General features: G+C 31.7%; 1 protein-coding gene across 2 annotated transcripts in view; it reads right to left on the minus strand.

Moving 5' to 3' along the window:
* ASCC3 (activating signal cointegrator 1 complex subunit 3) overlaps nucleotides 1-21,494 on the minus strand; it is a 265,634-nt gene that overhangs the window by 152,675 nt on the left and 91,465 nt on the right. For both annotated transcript variants that reach the window (XM_036220315.1, XM_036220319.1), the window contains exons 11-13: nucleotides 11,244-11,408; nucleotides 4,488-4,664; nucleotides 1,887-1,958 (exon numbers count right to left, since the gene is read on the minus strand). In XM_036220315.1, coding sequence (XP_036076208.1) covers nucleotides 1,887-1,958; nucleotides 4,488-4,664; nucleotides 11,244-11,408 — 414 coding nt within the window. The remainder of the gene's footprint in view (nucleotides 1-1,886; nucleotides 1,959-4,487; nucleotides 4,665-11,243; nucleotides 11,409-21,494) is intronic.

Consider the following 21,494-nt stretch of genomic DNA (forward strand, 5'->3'; position numbering starts at 1 on the left):
GCTGTGAACCCAAAATTGCTCTAAAAGAAAGTAAAGCCTATTTTTAAAAATGTTTAGTGAGAAAACATTTAAATATTTACTAAATATTTTAAATATTGCACATGAGGAAATTTTACACACTCCACAACTATATTCCTTAGCTACTAATGCAGTTTATATCTTCTGTCATATAAAAGTTAGAAATAAGTGTCCATGGTGGTTATATCTACCTAATTACACTGCATTTATCCTGCCCTTTTAAAAAGAAACACTAGTAGCTATACAGGACATTCATTTCTTTTAGGATTTTCTGTTAAATGCTACCAATATTTTTTCTAGATAGCATTTTAGGATCACCATACATTCACTAAAAATAAATCTCATGAGGCAATCTAGAACAGAGGTTGGCAACTATAGCCTGCAAGCCAGATGTAGTTGCTATCTGTTTATATAAATAAAACTTTATTGGAACATAGTCATGCCCATTTGTTCATATACTGTCCATGGCTGCATTCATGCTTCAACAGCAGAGTTGAGTAGTTGCAAAAAATATTATAAGATCTACAAAACCTAAAATATTATTTGGCTCTTTTATAGAAAAAGCTTCCTGGCTCCTGACCAAGAATAAATGGTTGGTATTTGGTAATATTTTTTGATTAAAGAAGGAATATTGGCCTTTTTCATTTATTTGTACATGATAAACAATGCAACCTACAAAGTAGTTTTCTAATGAGGATCAAAGAAGAACACTGATATAAAATAAATAAATAAATATAAAGTGACATGACACCATGGTTAGCAGAGATTGTACACTCACAAGGCCTAGATTTATAACTGCACTAGTAAAATGATGGGAACATGCTACAGTATTCTGCACACTACCTAATTTTCTTCATCTATGAAATGAGGATAATAGTACCTGCCTCATTGGCTGCTGAAAGAATTCAATGAGATAATAAATAGAAGATAACTTTTGCTGTTTTAGGCATTTGCTGATCACTAGGAAAGGTAAGCCACTATTATACAATTGTATCATGGGTTGTTTTCCTTAGAAGTTATTCTTAAAACTAAGAACATTCTCTTAGGATTGGGTAGTTAATTTAAAAACATTCTTAAAAAGGGGCAAAGTGCCTCAAGAATGCTCAGAAGGTAGTCTTCCATGCTCTCAAGTCTAATTCATCTTTGATTTATTTTATATACTAGGGGTCCAAACAATATTTGGTCTGGAAAAAGATTCTAAATGAGATTTAGTCTGCTCTTACAGCAAATTTAAAAACTAAAGAACCAGAAAATATTTCATTTTACATGTCATACTTTTAGGTTAACAACATAGAAAAAGTAAAGTGATTCAAAGAACCATATACAACTGGGCAATGATTAAGATTTATATAAGCAACTGTTATCATTCCACTTTTTCTTTAACAATCTTCATTGGAGCCTTTTGACAATGGAGTTTGAAAATAAAACTGCTTAATTTCCAAATACCATAAAAAAACACAAAACTTTATATTTCAAATGATACTACTTCATGATAACAGTAAGAATAATAAAACATTGAAAACTTTTAGATTATGTAAAAAATACAAATACAAATGAAAAATTTTGAGGTGTAAGAGCAGGTTGGTGCTTTTTAAAAAGATTCAAAAAAATGTAAAGGATAAAATCCTTCTCTCTCATCTACTGAAGAAAAATGACAAAATAGCATGACCTATTAACAGCAGGGTGATAATATTAATAAATATCTATAAATAATTAATAACTTATGTGGTTATGTATTGGGCTAAAAATTAAGAAGCAGAACCTCTAAGTTATTATTGCAGAATTCAAGAAAAATTTTCTTAACAGCATAAAAATTAATAAGTTCAATCATTAAATATTGTCTAAAAATAGAAAAAAATAAAGTGTACCTGGTGTCCAGCCTTTACTTGCTTCAAAACACTTTCATAGCATACCTCATCCATGTTATTCAATTGTTGGACCTTAAAGAGTTTAAAACATGAAAAATATCAATCAAGTGAAGCACTTATAAACTTTCTAACTACCAAAAAAAAGTATCGATTACAATACACCTGTACTTTCTGACTAGCTAGAATGCAGAAACAGTAAATACAATATATATGACATATAAAGACTCAATAAGAAACAATGAAATTAAAATACACAAATAAAATACAGCATATAATACTTTCAGAGTACTAACTTTCTAAGAGTGCCAAGTTTTTTAAAGATAATTATTTTAAGGATAATATACTAGTTATACATATTTTGAAATAATTTTAAAGTTTTTTTCTCTGCTTTCCCCAGAGAAGTCCATTCTTCGGTCTGTTTTCCTGTGTAATTCTCAAAATTACCAGAATACTACCCATAGAATGTCATGGTATACAAAGCTGAAATCTAAGGAAACATACTGTTTTTGTAATATATATGTAGAAAGGTAGATATTATTCTACAGAAACATATTTCAGATTAATTGAAAGCTTTATATCAAATTCATGAGTTAAGAAATCTTCTAATCCAAAAGAGGTCACTAATGAAAAGGAATAGGCATCTGGCACAGCTCACATCTCTCAACATTAAGAGTTTGGAGGGGATGAAAATATCATATACACCTGAAATGACTACGTTTTAGATTTTTTGTTTTAATAATGTAGACACTTTATCATACTGGAAATCATGTTTTATGCCAACTAAAGCAGATGAGATAATCACATAATAATTTTCCCCTTAATGATTCAAAAAACAACTCCAGTAAAAAAGCCAATATTTTTTTTAGTGTATTTTGGATTGAGTATTCCACTGTATTCCATTGAGTTCTGGCCAAAGTCATTACATATTTCAATTAGATATGTCATATACATTTCCTATGTTCTTCCATAACAACTGAATCACATCATGAGCTTCTTTCTAAATGAAACTCTGAGAAACCTATAAGAATTTCTTTTTAAAGAAAATGACAAATTAACAACTGGTTAGAAAATGTATTAAACAACACCCTGGGGACATGCTTAATGGTTACCAACTGTAATATTACAGCTGACTCTAAAAACAATTCATTTTAATAAGACAAAACCTATATTTATAACTGATATATATATAATTTACTTTTTACACTATGTAAGATATTTAAAAGTTTTTTAAATTTTGCAAATTTCTAAACTTTCAAAATAATTATGATGGTTCATTCTCTAACACTATTCCTTTTATGATTGTAATAGTAACATATTGTGGTGAAAAATAGTTTGGATTTAATTAGCTTTAAGTGATTTGCCAACTCGTATGATGAGATTAAAAGAAAATAAAGTTTAAGATGGCTGACAAGCATCTGAAAAAATTTTCTTCTTTATATCTTTCTGTGATAACCATCTGCTACTATTTAAATTATAAAGCTGAAAGAACACTAAAGCTATAAAGAAACAGCTCTACATGTGCCCTAAGATACAGTAAAATAAGATAAATATTAAGATATAACTAAAAAATAAAAAAAAAAAACCAGCAGCCAACTAATACTAAAAAGCACTTGAAACAACTAATGAAGGTAAAATATGTGTGTGATAACCACTATCATATTATAAGTCAAGGATATTCTAAGGATACCTTATTTTTATAGAAAGCAGATGGGGCAGTATTAACTGTTGTAGTGATAGTCACCTCTGATGTTTTTCAGTTGATCATTTTATTTATAATAGTGTACTGTAAAAATGGCTTCATTTTACTAATAAAATTGTTTTTTAGATGAGAAATAATGTAATACATTATTTTAAGACTGATATAGTAACACATGATTCCATCTCGATTTTTCATAAAGAGGTCATATGGCCTGTGAATATTCTTCTAAAGATATTGCTTCTACTAAAAAAAAAAGTGTTCTTAAACAGAATAATAAATATACAAAATTTATGCAAAGTAAAGCATTTCTTCACGGTATTACAAAATGAACATCCAAAATAACCATGCAAAAGGTACCAGGTAATATTACTAAGGAACTAGATAAACAAAATTTTTAATGCATTACACAGAATTTCAGAAGTACCATATATATATAAAACTAATATAGTTATTATAAAACATTATAAGTTAAATAGAGCACCTCCCTTAATAGTTGCCCCCATGAAATTCTTTTTCAATTGCATATAAGGTATTATTTATTTTTGATTATTAATATACCAAAACATGTATTACTAGTTTAATGAGAGCCTTTTATTATTTCACGATGGCCTTTCATCATAACAAAATAACTTTTTGAAAAGTATATTTTTATATATAACTCATATTCCTAGCTGAGAATACAAAATATACATTGAAAATAGCAATTCAAACTACTACAAGCAACTTTTTGGAGGAGGATTTACTCTACTATAGTTGAGAAACTGCTTAATTTTGTCCAGGATGTTATATTTGTAATGCCGTTGAAATGGTCTTTTAAGGTCTCTAATCCCAAATAAGTATTAAACAATACATCGACAGAAATATTTTTAGAAAAAAAGTATAATTATTAAAATGAAATTTACCTTATTTGTACTTTTAACTCCCAGAAATGTCTGTCCAAGAGGAACTGGTCGAAAACGGCCATCAAAGTAGAAAAGGCCAATGTAGGGATTGACGTGTAAAAACGTAGCAACATCGAGGTAGTTGGGCAAGGTCGCAGAGAGTCCAAGAATCCTTATCATACTCTGTGTGGATTCAACCTATATGGATTATTTTAATTAATGTATGAGGTAGACTCAACACATCTGGATTTATACTGTTAAAATAAATTTTAGTAAATATCAAGTATGGAACTTTCACAATAAAACAAGATCCTTGAAGAAATACTGAACAATAACACAGTCTAAAAGAAATAAAATGAAAGAAAACTGGCCTGAATCTGGTATCTGCGATGACTTAAAATAATTCAAAGTGTAATTTAGTAGACTTCTTGAACTGGGAAATCCTATAAATTGTTTCCTTTTTTTCCTAAATATGAAATAAAGTAAGTGACATGGTTTAGGTTTTAGTCTAAGTTTTACCAATTTATAATATCAGGTGTTAACAAATGTATGCTGTTTATTCTGAAGTTTGATTATTTCAATTTCATTTTAAACGCAAAAACAAAATAATTAAGGTGGACAGTTCTAGTGTTTTACAAATCTAAATTTAAAATGATAGAATTGTATGACACTAATAGTTAAAACTGTGTGTGTGTGTATAAAATGGAAATTATTTTCAGGAAACTAAATTTAAAAAAAAATTCTTGAGGACTCACTTATAAAATGAGTATTTACCTTTCCTTATTATAGACTGCTTACATTTTACCACAAATGTGCTTTAAATAAGGAAATCTTGGATATCAGCAAAAATTCAAACCAAAACCAAGGCACTCGACATAAGGGGAAAAGATGGCCACATATGTCCATTATTTAAGAAATATCCTTTGTATGTTGTGGTTAGAATCCTTTATAGTGACTTGAAAGATGATTTTTAATTACACAATAGTTCTAAGTAGTACTTGTGATAATTTGAAAGGAAATTAAAGTGATTTTTGGTTTTAAAATTGTTATTTACAACACAAAAGTTACTGAATATATTTTTACATTCATGGCACCTGACAAACACCAGAGATTTTTTTCTGAAAAAATCTATTTTAAAACAACTTTATTTTTAATTTTAAAATACAACCTTATCATTCTCAATATCGATAAACCTATATGAGAAATACTTTCTTTTAAATAGGGATAATTTGAAACTTTACATCATAAGGCAAATCTCAAAGCTTTACACACTTTACATATTCATCTAAAATTATTAATTGTTGAAAACTATAAAGCTATGAAAATTAACATTTTGCAGCTTCATCTTTATAATTAGCTCCAAAACTAGGCAGTAAATTTTTATGACATTTTCCTTGACATAAAATCTAAGTTCATTCAGATAGTCTCCCTACTCACTGATAGTAAAGACTATGTTATGTTGAATACAACAGATTTGGCCTTTCTTACACTTTTCTCTTTTCCAAATTTTTCTCAGTCATGCCAAGTGTGTTGTGAATGCAGTCCCTAATACCACCAGACCACTCAGAACCTGAGCAGAATCTACACTGCATTAGAATAGCTCCCTATGTATGATGCTTCTTCAGTTTCCAATGTTGAAGTGCAATGCAAAACACTGCCATCTACTGGAACAACATGGTAATCACAAGGAACAAATAAAACGAATTTTGCTATTTAATAACAGTAGCTATTAGCGTTGTGCTGGTACATTGGAAATATGAGAAGAATCACACAGGCCCTTCTGTCAAGGAGACTGAAAGCTAGTGAGGGATACAGATAAAGGTACAGAGGGAACACAGAAAATATGTAACTCATTCTGAGCGGTGAACTACAAAACATTTCATAGAAAAAATGATATTTTGCAGAATCAAGAGTAGATTTTCAACAGATGGATGTGTAGAGTGATAAGAAATAATAAGATTTTGTATTTATAACCTTTAATCTCATAACCAAAAATATATTCTGACTTAAATAAGACTAGTTTAATCTCTGAAAGAGAGTCTGTGGTATTACAAAGAAAGTGGAGAAGAAAAAAAAAAACAGTTTTATGTAGCTGGAACCTATGGTAGCTAAACAATATGTAGAAGTTAAAATGAGACAGATCAAGGCTTCAATAGTTTTTAATGTCCACCTAAGTAATTTGTACATCTTTCTCAAGATAACAAACAGCAAGTCATCAAAAATGTATAAACACAGTAGTGATAAAGTACATAACTCAAATTTGATTATATTATGGAGATACCAATGTATAAGATATTCGATATGCATATACATCATATATATTATATATTTTTATATATTAACACATGTTTACATAATTATATTACATATACCATAAGCAAATCTATAATATAATTTTTACGTATTTAGTTCACATATAGGTTACTATAGGCTATACTTATAAATTATATATACAAAATTATACCATCATACATTTATAAATAATTTACAAAATATATACTTATAATAATTGCTTCAAATATATATACGATAGATACTTTTATATATGTGTCTGTGCACATACAGAAAGTATAAGCAGCAGGCCTGCACTGTATTTTCTCCCTCAACTGGGAATGCTCAAAAAACAAAGGCATCCAAGTCAAATTCCCTGTGAACATGCTAATGACAGACCTCCTGGCAAATGTACTAACGATATTTACTTGACCTCTAATGTTCTACCCTTGCGGGAAAGTCTTTATCTTTGTAATGCTTTTAGCTGATGGACACGGTCTCTCTAGGTGGCTAAAATCAAAATAAGCCTAGAATGTATGGTTTTATGTGGCATGGCTCCCTGAAAAATATCACTGTTATATAAGTACCAGGGTAAAAATCAAAACATTTCATGATCAAAATAGCTCTGTTTTGTGTAAACGATGCCCTGCATGCTTCTTTTGAGACCTCATATGTAAAACATGCGTCAGAGCAGATCCTCTAGGGCAAGAAAGGACCTGGAGAGCAGTGATGGCGCATTCAGACTTCTCAAGTCTTTCTTTACCTGTGTATTACACATACCTGTATCCTTGAAATTATTCTTAATGTTAGCTAAAATCTGAGTTTTGTGTGTCTCACTTTGAATATTTCAACCTTTTGTGTTATATATATCTGTGTCTATAACACATTTTTAATGTATGTGGTAAAAATACATAAACACGTCCCGAACTCTAATTTCAACCCTACTATAAAACTACTTTTGCAGTTTGTTGCATAGCCTTCCATGTAAATGCACCCTACTCTACCCCAGCCTAAAATCTAAATGTAAGCAAAACTTTGTTAACTATATCCACAGCACCTCGAACTGTATGGCTGGCACACAAGAGGAATTCAATAAATGTTCACTAAGTCAATAAATGAAAATATAAATATGTTGCAAATGTTTTTCTTTACACAAGTGAGATTATGTCATATATAGGACAGTTTGCCTTTTGAGTGAAGAACATAACATGATAATCTCTTATGCCAAGTTCATATAGCTCTATCTCATTCTTTTTAAATGCTGAATTTTATTATATGAATGTAATATAATTTATTAAACCATGTCTTCTTTTGTTGGACATTTGGGTTATTTCTGATATATTCTACCTTAACAAGGCTTCAGTGAATACTGGTATTAATATATCTGTATGTTTGTGCTATTATTTCTATAGGTTAGATTTCTAGAAGAAAAAACAAAGGGCAGAGTTTAGAGGGTACTTTCAAATTACATGCTTTTTTCACTGTTGCTAATCTGATAGGAGAGAAATATCTCATGATAATTTGGATGTAATTTAAGCACGTTTTCTATGATTCTTAGTATTTTTATTTATACCACATGTTTTTTCCAAAATTTTAAAAAATATACTTCCTATGAATTTATAATCACCTTTTAAATGGTCATTTAAACTTTATTTTGTGTGCTACAAATAATTTCTATTATTATGTCTTACATTTTAACCTTTGGGAGGTATCCTTACTGGTCACAAGTATTTAATATTTATATATCCAAATATGCCATAGTTATAACCTTTGTGGAGTTTTGCATTTTGCTTAGAGTTTCTCCACCCCAAGGTTATTAAAAATGCTCTTATATTTTCTTTAATGTGCTAAGCGTTTTATTTGATATAGTTGAATCATTAATCCACTTAGAATTTTATGGTGGATTTACCAGATGAAAACATATTTTAAAACACTTTAAACTGCAATACAACTTCTTAAATTTTGTACTCCATTTTCAATATTAAATTCCCATACCTTGATCTGGATTAGAGATATTTAGAATATGAAATAGAGAAGAATCGAATTAGCAATTAGGGTGAAGGGAGAGTGTCAAGGAAGGGGGAAAACTTGGGTGTGGCTCCCATGATTTGGACTTGAGAATCAAGTGGGTTGTGATGCCATGTCCACATGTGCAGGGAGGATGAGAGAGTTTCTGACATGTTTAGCAAGAAATGTCTGCGGGATAGCAAAGGAGAAACATAAAACTGCACTCGGATATGGCTAGAAGTCAGCGAGAAGATTTGGACTATATGTAAAGATTTAGGTAACACAGGCAGAGAAGGTGGCATGTGACTGAGCCTTAGAGAATATAAAATATTTTAAGGGCGAGAAAAGGAGACAGCAAGGGAGGCTGAGAAAGAGCATTGAGGCAGGTTAACAAGTGAAGAAACCAGGACATCATGGAGCGAAAGGGAAAAAAGTTTCAAGACTGAGGAAATGATGAGTTATATCAAATACAAAAATGAGTATTATTAAAGAGTAATACAAGGAATTAGTATGAGAACTATGGTTTGGATTTAGTAACTAACAATCCTAGTAAAACATATTTTATTACCTATGGTGGAGTAATATATAGAATGCAGTGGTTTGAAAGTCATAAAGGAAACAGGTAATATAGATTACTATTGTCAGAAGCTAGGTGGTAAAAAGAGCTTTATTAAGCAGAAGTTATTGGAGAGGGATAGGTTTGAAAGAAGTATTTTGGTAAAGAAAAGAGGGACTTCATAATTCTTTTAAGCTGAAAAAACAGTGCCTACTTAGAGGGAGAAGTAAATTACACAAGAGAAAGAAAATGGGTAACTAACTTAGTGAAAGGAATGAATGGGGTCCAAGACCAGGGGAGAAGTGGTCCCTAATTTTGGGACAAAGGATGGAATGATGACTTCAGCTAAAGGGAGGGACTTGAGGTTTTTCTGGGTGAGGAAAAGAAAAGAAAGGGATCCAAATTGAGGGAATTCAAGCATGAAAGCCTCTATTCTGTTCAGTAAAATGTATTGACATATAAAAATGAGACATGACAGGGTTGGCTAGCGTGAGGGAAGAGTCTAGTGAAACCTGGAAATGATCACTTTGAAGAAAACAAAGGAAGAGCTGCTTAGATGTTAGAGAGTAATCCCAATGATTGAGATGAATCCAGTGTCTATGAATGTATGGTGACCCTGGTCTATACAACTGTATAACCTTCTCTGCTAGTGTTTGGAAGTCTGGCTAGAAGCACAGACATCAACTGATGGCTTCATGGTTAGAATTTTGCCAGGTAGTCAGGGGGAAAGTTAAGGCTATTAAGAAAAACCGGCCATGGAGTCTTGCCTATTTCAGAAAGAAAATAAAGCCAAGTCTATGTGAATAAAAAACAATAACAGATGGGAGTCAAGGAATTTGAATTCTTGATTAGGGTGAAAAACTAGGGTCAATCTATTTCCTATACATGTAATATTTACCAACAAACATCATTTTAATACTCATGGGTATTCTAAGATATTTCATCTTTTCCTTAATGAAAAGAAGGGCTGAAAAAAACATTCAGAAGACATTGGTGAATTTACTAATTTTGGTTTGGGCTATTTATGAATAACCACTTAAGTCTAAAACTAGAGACAACATGTACATATCCTTTTAAAAAATGATTGATTAAGATTATGCACATTAGGTGATTATATTTCATTTTATCTAGTATATTATCAGAAACAATATAAATCAGGTTATAATTTTTTTCAGAGGAAGAAGTGAATGAAATCTGAATTTCTGACAGATCGAAGATTTTTAAAGTTCTGCTACAAAGTTCAGCATAAAGCAACCAAAAGATCAGTTTAAGCAGACATCACTTAATATACAATAAAGAGATGGAGACAATTTCACAGGAGTGTGGCAGGGGAGACTGAGAATTGCATTTGCCAATGATAATGAGTGATTTGGGGTGGCAGATATAGAACTCAAACACTTACCAGATGTTAAATGCTATTGGGATGCTAAACAGCACACACCTTTCACCTTCAGCCATCTCTGGACTTGGATCATCTGTTAAGAGCCAAGCCCATGGGCATCTCTGTAGTCTAAAAATTATTAGCAAATGCCTTTCAAATTATTCTATTGCTCTGTAAATTTGCTCTGAAATTTTACTAATTATGCAGCTTCATTTTATATAACAATAAAGAAATGCATGCTCAAAATAAAACAAAAGGAATCTCTAAAAATTTCCTATGGTCTACCATATTTTAATACTGCTTAGTCAATATTAGGTTTGGCTTTGCAATATAGTCTTAGAAAAGAAGTTTTCTAAAGTAGTTAAAGAGATTTCAATAAAATAAGACAGAAGGAAGAAAGATACAGTACTTTTAACAGAAAATGAAATAGCTAAAGGTTTCTCCATACTAAAATTATCTTTATCCCCAAAACAACACATATTAATATTTCTTTGAATGCTACATTTAATTTTAAAAAGTTACTCATCCCTCGAAAATAAGCTTACAAGTAACTTCTTCTTACCTGCCGGAGAGTACGTGCCACTATGCTTTCTAGTACTGGTCCTCTATCTTCATGCAGCAAATGAACTTCATCAAGAATAAGGAGCTTTACAATTTGGGAAAGACCTACATCCCCAACACTCTTTCTTGTCACTACATCCCATTTTTCAGGTGTGGTCACAAGCATCTATAAGACAAGAAAAGATAACCAAATTAAAAAGGGAAAAAAATCACACAGACTATTTAAATTTTCAACTCTGTCATTCAAAAAAAAAAAAAATACTGGCCACCTATATACAGATCAAATAAAAAGTGCTAAAAATATCTCAGAACGATATCTAATTCACTGTAGACAACAGCAACTTCAAGAGGACCTTTCTCTAAGTTAAGATATTAGTTATTTAAAACTCAGTGAGGTAGTTGCTCAGTAAGTTGTAGTGTAAGGTGTACAAAATACACAAGATTTTTTCAAAAGCATCTTACAATGTTAAAAACAAGTAATACTAGCTTTTAAATCTGTATATACTGATAATGGCCTTTATTTGAAAAGGGACAAAAAAGTGAGCAAAGCATTAAAAGGAAATGAAAAAGAAATCAAGAATCTGCTATAGGCATCAACATCTGTCTGTAACTATCGAAAGGTGGAGGAAACTTTACTACTGAGACACAGTTGTTTTTTTAATTGCTCTTTAATATTGACTAATATATTCAGTACTTTATATTAATACCTAACACATATACTACTGCATAAGCGGAGGATGACAGCAAACCAAAGAGTGAGTCACTGTGGATCGAGGGCATATGGAGCAGGAGGTAGACCTCAGAGTACTTCTGTGAACTTTACAGAAGCAGACCATTGGACATGAAACTTTGATTATATATGTATTTGCTTTTTACATGTTGAATTTTTGTGTCCTCTAAAAGCACACTGTGGTAGAGAGAAAGATGGCAAGTTTAAGGGTATCTTCCACCATGTAATAACACACATTAGGAAATAATCCCATGTGTGGATAATTCAAAGAACACACGAGATAGCAAACTGAAATAAAAGTTTTTCTTAGTCGGTATATCAGATAATAGACGTTGTTGATAATCACAACACAGCTGTGTTAATTGAGATGGGGCTCAGTCTGTCTTCTTCGTTATGTTATTTCACATCTGTTTTGAAGTCGCCATGGGGATAATAATAATCTTTACGTTTTTAGATAGCAAATGATACATAAATTCTTAACAAATTCACAATCCAACTTTGTCAATATAACCTGTTATGTTATTAGAGATATCACTGCTATGATTTTGAAATGAACTACATCGACCACACAATTTAGCAGTTCTACTTCAACACAACATTAATTGGCAAACTATAATGAAATAGATTAAGGAATGCATATCTAAGCTGTGAAATACTACAAATTCAAAGCAATTTAGTTAATCTGCTAAAGCTAAATGGCAACGTTGAGATCACATCGAATTTTATGAAAAAAATATGCTACTGGAAATAAGTATAAATGGCTATATAATGAATTTTGAAATCTAAAATGGGTTGAAACATTCACTGTGCATTAATTAACATCTTTTATATTATAATAAATTTAAACAAAACTGCTTTGAAAATGATAAATTTAAAATAATCCAAGATATATTATTATAAATACACCCAGGGATCATTTACTAACAAGCTTTTTCATTAAATGTCCTAAAAATATGCTTATCTATTTTCAAAAACAATTCTCCTAACCCAAAAATTCCTGTCACATTAAATTATAAAATAAGCAAGTTTATATATATATTAGTATATATTAGGAAACCTGCAAAGTACACCACTAAATTATAATAATAAATACAAAGCTTGGCTACTTAACCTCACCATAAACGTAGAATGTTGTGCTCTTTCTTATAATAAACTTTCGGAAATAATAATGTGATGACAATTAAATTGTAAAATCAAATCTTTCAGATATCAGAAAATTATACCACCAGATCTTAAAAATCCATTATAGAATTTTGTTGTCTACACTTTACTTTCAGCATAGTGAGAAGTGGCCTCATTTACATTACTATTTCATTACCTCAGTTCTCTGAACTAAAATGGCTAGAAAATAAAGTGTCACATTTGCTTAATGAATTGGAACTCATGTAAGACATTTCCATTTGCTCCTGTATCAGGGCATGGGTTAAGTGTTGATATTTTTACTGTCAACTTAAATTTCTCTCAATACATATACTTATTCCCTCAGGAATATAAAAATCATTATTCTGAATGCTTTCAATTTTAGCCTGTCCACTGGGAAAATGGCATAGCTGAGATGCTATACATCACTACTGTGCCAAAAATTTGGTGTATTCGGTTTTAAAATGCTCATCCATTTGACAGGAAACCAAAGGACTTGACAGAACCTAAGACTTGCCAGAACCAATTCATCTTATAATTCACTTAAATATTAATAATAATACTATTATTACCCTTCATCTTTTAAAACATGTGACCTAAAGGAAGTCATTTTATCACTTCTTTTTTTTTCCCCCTGGCTTTATTGAGATTATTATTGATATGTAACATGTATAAATTTAAGGTGTACAATGTAATGATCATATATCTATATATAAACTATAGTAATCATTTTGCAATGTATATATAAACACATACACACATATATACATATATACACATACATACATACACACACATTGCAAAATAATTACCACAATAAGGTTAACACCTCCATAATCTCACATAGTTACCTTGTGTGTGTGTGTATGTGTGGTGATGTTTAAAGACAAACTCTCTTAACAACTTACAAATACATAATAAGCATTGTTAACTATCGTCACCATGTTGTACATTAGGTCCCCAGAACACATTCGCCTTATAACTGAGAGCTCATACACTTTGATAAACATCTCCCCACTGTCCCACACCCAAGCCACTGGCAATTACCATTTTACTCTCTATTTCTTTGAGTCTGGCTTTTTTATATTTCATATGTAAGAACACAGAGTATTTGTTTCTCTCTGCCTGACTTACTTCACACTTAGCATAATGCTCTCAAGGTCCATCACGTTGTGGAAAAAGGCTGAATTACTTTTCTTTTTTTATAGCTGAATAATATTCCACTGTACATATGTACCATGTTTTCTTTATCCATCCATCCAGTGATGAACACTTAGGTCGTTTCCATGTGTTAGTTACTGAGAATGATGCTGCAAAGATCATGAGAGTGAAGATATCCTTTCAAGATAGTGATTTCATTGCCTTTGGATACAGATACAGAACTGGGATTGCTGTATCATATGGTAATTCTCTTTTTAATTTTTTTGAGAAACTTCCATACTGTTTTCCACAGTGCCAGTACCAATTTACACTCCCACTAATGGTGCAAAAGGGTTCCCTTTTCTCCACATCTGTGCCAACATTTGTTATCTCTTGTTTTTTTGATATCTCATTGTAGTTTTTATTTGTATTTCCCTGATGATTAGTTATGTTGAATATATTTCATGTACCTGGTGGCTGCTACATGTCTTCTTTGGAAAAAATGTCTATTCAAGTCCTCTGTCCATTTTTTAATTGGATATATATATATATATTTTTGCTACTAAGTTTGCTATTCCTTATATATTTTTGTTTTTAACCCCTTATCAGACAATTTGATAATATTTTCTTCCATTCTGTAGGTTGCCTTTTTATTTTGCTGATTGTTTCTTTTGCTGTGCGGAACTGTTTTGTTTGATTAGTACTACCTGTTTATTGTTTTGTCATGTGCTTTTGCTGTCATAGCCAAAACATCATTCCCAAGACCAATGTCAAGGAACTTTCCCCTATGTTATCTCCAAGTAGTTTTACAGTTTCGGGTGTTACAATAAGTTTTTAATACATTTTGAGCTACATTTTATGAGTTAGGTATAAGGCAGCCATTTTATTCTTCCACATAAGGGTGGTGGTTACATCAGTGCATTCATTTTAGGAAAATTTATCAAACTGTTCACTTACAATTTCTGCACTATTCTGCTTGTATATTTTATTTCAAGAACAGTAAGCTGTGTGCATACATGCTATCATAACATATATAACTTAAAATTGAAACCAAAACTTAAATGGTAAGAAGGGACATTGGAACTGAATAGGTAAAAGGTGAGTAAGAGATGGACAAAGAAAGAAAGAATATTCCTGGCCATGAGAAAAATATAAGCAAATATGTTCTTTTTGCTTCTAACGTACATCAATTACATATCTCTGTGTGATTGTGTGTGTAAATGTCTTTATACGTGCACTACAAGCATCTTGAGGAAGGAACCACATATGGAATTTTACATGTAAGTCCAAGTTCTTCAGCCTATTGACTGGAAATACTTTTTTTTAAGTACAGATGACAGCTTCTAAATTTAGGCCAATTTCCTGACTACTTATCAATTATCCCCTCAATCAGAGATCTCAATAGGCACCAAAAGAAAAAAGATAAAGTTTAATATACTTAAGGGAAATCTTTGAACCAAGAAATCAGACACATAATTTAGACTGCATAATCCTTATAATTCCTTAACATTATTCTTGTTGCTTGGTACTTAAAAACAAAATATATGCTTGCCTGTTCATATTTTTCATACCTAGCCAAGTCCATAAAACCTTTTAATTCTAATAAATTAATTCATTATATAGAAAATAGTCCTAAGAGTATAGGACTATCAGCAATACATATGCAGTCTAAGACACAGAGAAATGTTTGTGATCCTTAAAAGTAGTCTGTTTTACATGGACAATGAACTAATGGTTACCAGAAAGTAAGAAGGAGGGGGGAAGGGTTAAGTAAAGTAAATTAACTACTTAGGATAGAAAAAATAATAATAATAAAAGTAGTCTGTTTTATGTTTAACAAATCCTGTTATATCTATCTATTGTAAAGTTATGTAAGTCATGTTGACATCATGCTGAATTTTAAACATTTTTAAAAATAATTTTTACTGTTAGAGTGGTATTTTCCTTGAGGCAGATGGCTATAAATTGAAACTACATTTAAAATGTTAAATCGAAAGAATATAAAAATTTTAAAAGTGAAAGTATACTTTCTTGCCTTTATAATACTTAAAACAGATTTACAATTTTTTGGTACTTAGAATGTTGGAAATTAGAAAAAAAAGTTTAAACTAATTACATAAATGACTTTTTTATAAACCAGAATAGTAAAATACCAAAATATACTCCTTAAAATCCAAGAGCATATTATTATATTTCATTAAGTCTCAGGAGCCATTCATTATGAGCTATAATGTTATTTTATGTGTCACTAAGAAGTTAAAGAAAAGTACTATCAAATAAATTTTTTAAAATGTGTCTGACAATTGATGAAATATGGCCTATTTAGTTGAAAATGTTAGGATCTATTAACTAAGTCAAAAAGTAATATTCATGAATGCTTGCTTAATATTTTCTGTCGTGAAAAGAGCCAGCCTAGAGTTGTTACAATCATATTCTAATGCTGTAGACACAGACTAGGCAACAGTTTGCAGGATTTAGGAAGTCTTATCTTTCCTCTTAAAATATATAATCACATACCTACTCAACCAACAAGCTTATAAATTATATGAATGTTTTCATTTAAAGATTAAAATCACACGGTTTAGATTCCATAAACATACATATAATTATACTAACCTCTGCTATACACATGTCGGCTCTGATGGATGGCATTAGCCCTGTAATGGCATCTGACAGCTTGCAGATTATACCTGTCCCTTGGGACACTACAACAAATCACTTAGTTCCAACTATTTCCTTTTCTACATTTTTCATGTTCCGTCCTCTCCCATCAATTCGCATTCATGAGCACATAAAGCACAAAGTCCTATGAAGTATATAGTTATATTTATATCAAGGACCACAGCTTTCAATTATAAAATGAAAATATAAAAATTAATTGAAAAATCTTCAAATACAAAAGTATTCTTACCACATATTCTCTTTGTTGAAAAGATATAATATGGTCAAGCTAAAGTATAAAGAATATAATCTGAAATGTATCTTGTTATTTTCATGTTAGAAAAAACACTGTATGATACTATTTTAGTCAAAAATTTCATAAATAACATTTGCTAAATAAAGAAACAAAGTATAATTAAATAAAAAACTCTAAGACTTTTGAAGGAAGAAAGCATAAAGAGTGCTGGGAGTAGGGGAGAAAAAATTCCTATACTATGTAATTCAACATTGAACATTTAAGAAAATATTTTCTAGACCACATGTGTTTACAGATAGAATAGAATTCTCTTTACAGTTCTTTTGTTGATTTAAAATACTTTCTAACAATCCCAGAATGTACATAATGAAGTCTAGTCTCATCAGTATAAGCTTGTAAAGAATATAATCTTTTAGTTTTACCCAAAAACTTAACTAATTACACATAATAGAAAAAAACTACAAAATTGTTTATACTGTCATGTGTACAAGCCATAAAGACCTTCCTCTCATCATTCTAAATGCTTGTCCATAATACCCCAGGATTTCATTCCATTAAAGTCTGGTTTAGAACAAGGATCTGATACCACTCTATTGTTCACTCACAAAGACAAGTTCTTGACACATAAAGAATTTGTGGTAGAAATTTGTCTTCTGGTTAAGTCTTACTCTGTACAATTTGGAAATGGCTCATAGAGAACAGGTTTCCTTGGTTTTGGGAGTGGGGGGAGGGGAAACCCTCTCATATGACTTTCAACCTTTGACAGTCCATTACCTCCTCCCTGTAACACTTGCAAAGCTCAGTTTGAGAACTGATTTCTTACTAAAATGAAACACTTTAAATGTCATATTGTAATACAAAACTACTAAAACCTCATGTGTGATGAGCTAAAAAAAAAAAAAAAAGGTATTCTGCAGTACTTCACAAGAATGATTCCAAATAATACGTTTTCCATCTCTTCAACTAATTCCAGACATTCAATGTCAAGAGATTTTATTAACTCAAGAACAATCAAAAGTTTGTTGGGGGTTTACTATTGAAAAGAAGATGAAAGAAGGATTCTCAAATTTTATCAACACATTGTGGCAGGATACAAGCTGATGAAAATGAGTGCAAATAAGGAAACTAGTTGTCCTTATTGCTTACCTGCTTCTCTTATTTGAATCTTTTCTATTTAATTTGGGGGGGGGGGGAAGGCACTATTTAATCACGATATATAGTTATCCAAAGAATTTCTCAATAGAAGTTTAAGAGACTAACGCACTCCCTCAATGTTTATACTTAGGAATACAAGGATAAAGCCAAGAAGTTTGGAAGCTTATACTTAAGAAAAATACACAGCAAAGTAGTGAAATGTGATCCAATCTGCCACTTGTGGTTCCACCACAGCAGTCAAGCCTCCTGGTTCATCTCGTGCTCTCCCTTGTAATTCCTTTCTCCAAATGTGCTTTTTCATGCATGCAGTTTCACTGCACGTGGGGACATCACTTACTCACACCCCCAACCATCATTAATCCCTCACAGCGTAACTCCCCAGTCTAGGACAGATGGCAGTGCTTTCTGAATGTTTGGGGGTTAAGAGAAATGGTTCAGTGTGCTCCTCCTGGGGCTCACAGGCCCTAAAAATCCCAACTTAAAAGCCATGTCTAGCTCCTATCAGGCTCTCTCACCTCAACAAGAGTATTAAGACTAGATGAGGCCAACATTTGGTCTAGACCGTCAACCTCTCCCCCAAGAGAGTAGAGAACAACAACGACAAAAATGTGGTCCAAACTCTTATACAATGTTGTGAAATGCAATGGTCACCTGACCCTGTACAAGCAACTTCCACTGACTCTGCTCACAATTCTGGGTGTAAACTACACATATAGCACCGGTATGACTACGACACAAAAGCAAATGAAATTATATATTTTTCTGCACTTTTCTCTCCATTCCCTTCCATTTCCTACAATCTAACAAACTTATGGCACTGAAAAAGAGATCGAATGCAATTATTTGTTACTGGCTTTGAAGTGGCTTAACAGAAATTCACATAGACTAAAAATGAAGCTTAGAAAATTGATAAAGAAGAAGAAGAGCAAATACAGCCATAAGATTAGCCAACACAGTGTCTGTGATTAAGTATTAAAACTGGGTCTAAGCTTTTTTGATACCCAATTGAAAAACAGAGTGATCCCAGTAAAATGGCAGCATAGGAACTTCTAGCATTCAGTCAATTCCCCTTAGAAACATCAATTTGAACAACTATCCGTGAATGAAAATAATTTCGCAAGAGTTTAGCATTCCAGGTGATGGATTACAATACGTGGATGAAGCACAGAAATAAGAAAAGATGCATTGCAAAGGGTAGAAGAGACAGATTCACATTACCCACATCACCCCTCCTGTAAGCCCAGGCAGCCCAGCACAGAGATATCTTTCCCACTGGAGCAGGAAAGTAAAGTGAGAGCCTAACTTCACTGCAGACAGCCCACCACAGCACCAGGCTGACTTCCAAGGCCCTAACTGCCTCCCTGAGGGTCTCCTGCAAACCCAGGCACCCAATTTGCCCCTGCCTCTACCTCCTGGCTCTAGCAGTCCAAGCAAGATGGCTCCCAGAGCCCCAGGCAGCATTCATGGCAACAGGCTACCAGCAGGCTTCAGTGAACCTGAGCATGATACATGAAAATGTGCTCAATATCACTAATTATCAGAGAAACGCAAATCAAAACCACCATGAGCTATATCACTCATACCTTTTAGGATAGGATATCTCTTATCAAAAAGAATACCAATGTGTGTAGTAATAAAATATTTCCAAGTATTCTGATATTGCAACCTGAGTTAAGAAGAATTGGCTAAATTTGTCAAATTTCCAATACTGCAAGACTCCAATATCCATTCTCTATTTCGTTAACTAAACTGTTCTTCACCATACTATCTTATTTCTTTTAAGCAAATCACTCACCAAAATGATTTTACCACACTATGTGCAATGGCTGGGAGCTGAAGATACACTGTAGTTTTGCCCATATCAGGTATTTTCATTAGCTTTATTAATTTATCATGGAAAAACAGCTTTGTATTAATTAGTATGTGATTTTAGTGATGTCTAACATCTCATTTTTAAACTTCATTTTTCCTTGAAGAAGAGTTTATTCTTGTATTCAGTGTTTATATAATCAATTTGCATAAACTCATTCTTTAATAGAGATATTAAGTATAATCAGTGAAGCCACTTTGAATGGAAATTTGGCAAAATCTATTGAAATTTAAAATGCACAAATCCTAGGTCCAGCAATCTCAATTCCAGAACTCTATCCTAAAAAAAGGCATACAGACACAGATATACATGAAGTTTTGTAGAAGGCAATAATGTAGATCTATACAAACTTAAGCGAAAAAGGTAAAATATTAAATATTTTATGCAAACACATAACATGTATACAAAGGCAAAATACTATGCATTTTATACAAACATATAACATGTATACATCAAGTATGATCCCATTTTTATTAAACTAAAACAAAACCACATACACATAAATTTCTCTGCATTCTCCAGCTCCTGAGCTGAAACATTTAGGAGACTTTTTCTTAAATCACGATACCCTAGTAATATTAACCCTTCATAGCTTCTGTGGCATCTCTGTGCCCTTATTTTCTATCTCTGTATTTATTACTCTATATTGATTGCTTAAATATTTGTCTTATTCCATAAATAAACCATAGGCATAGAAAAAGCAGAGGCAATGACTCTCTTGACAGCTACTGTAACCACAGTGTCTTGAAGTGGTCTGGTACATAGTACATACTCAAGAACTGTTGAGGAATTATATTTTTTGCAAGTAATAATTATTAACATCACAATATTATTGGTAACTATTCTTGCCTAATAAGAAACTAGAACAAATATTTTTTTTCCATTTAATAGTAGGATTTATACAACTTATGTTCTACTACATAAATATTTAGGTTTATGTTTAAGATACTGTTATATAATGGATTTTGTGAATTAGCTAGAAAAATACTCTTCTCCCTAAGCTGTTCATGTACATTTGTCAAAATAAAAAATCTAAAAACTTACACAATAAAGGAGGCCCTTTTACTGAGTCCTGGACAAAGAAGGCACTGGTACCCATACTGGCTACCTTGTAGCCTCAGGGGATGCTACTCTGTTTGGATGTTAATTTTCTTATAATGCATGTTGAAGAAAGGTGAGATTCTGATGATCCTTCCAGAGTAAGCTAAACTAAGTGGCCTGAATCTTCTTATTTTAGGGAACAGCAGAGAGATATTTCAGAGTATCATTCAAAGAGGAATGAATATAACTTGAATATTCT

The sequence above is a fragment of the Rousettus aegyptiacus genome, unplaced genomic scaffold, assembly GCF_014176215.1.
Source record: "Rousettus aegyptiacus isolate mRouAeg1 unplaced genomic scaffold, mRouAeg1.p scaffold_m13_p_1, whole genome shotgun sequence".
Taxonomy (NCBI): Eukaryota; Metazoa; Chordata; class Mammalia; order Chiroptera; family Pteropodidae; genus Rousettus; species Rousettus aegyptiacus.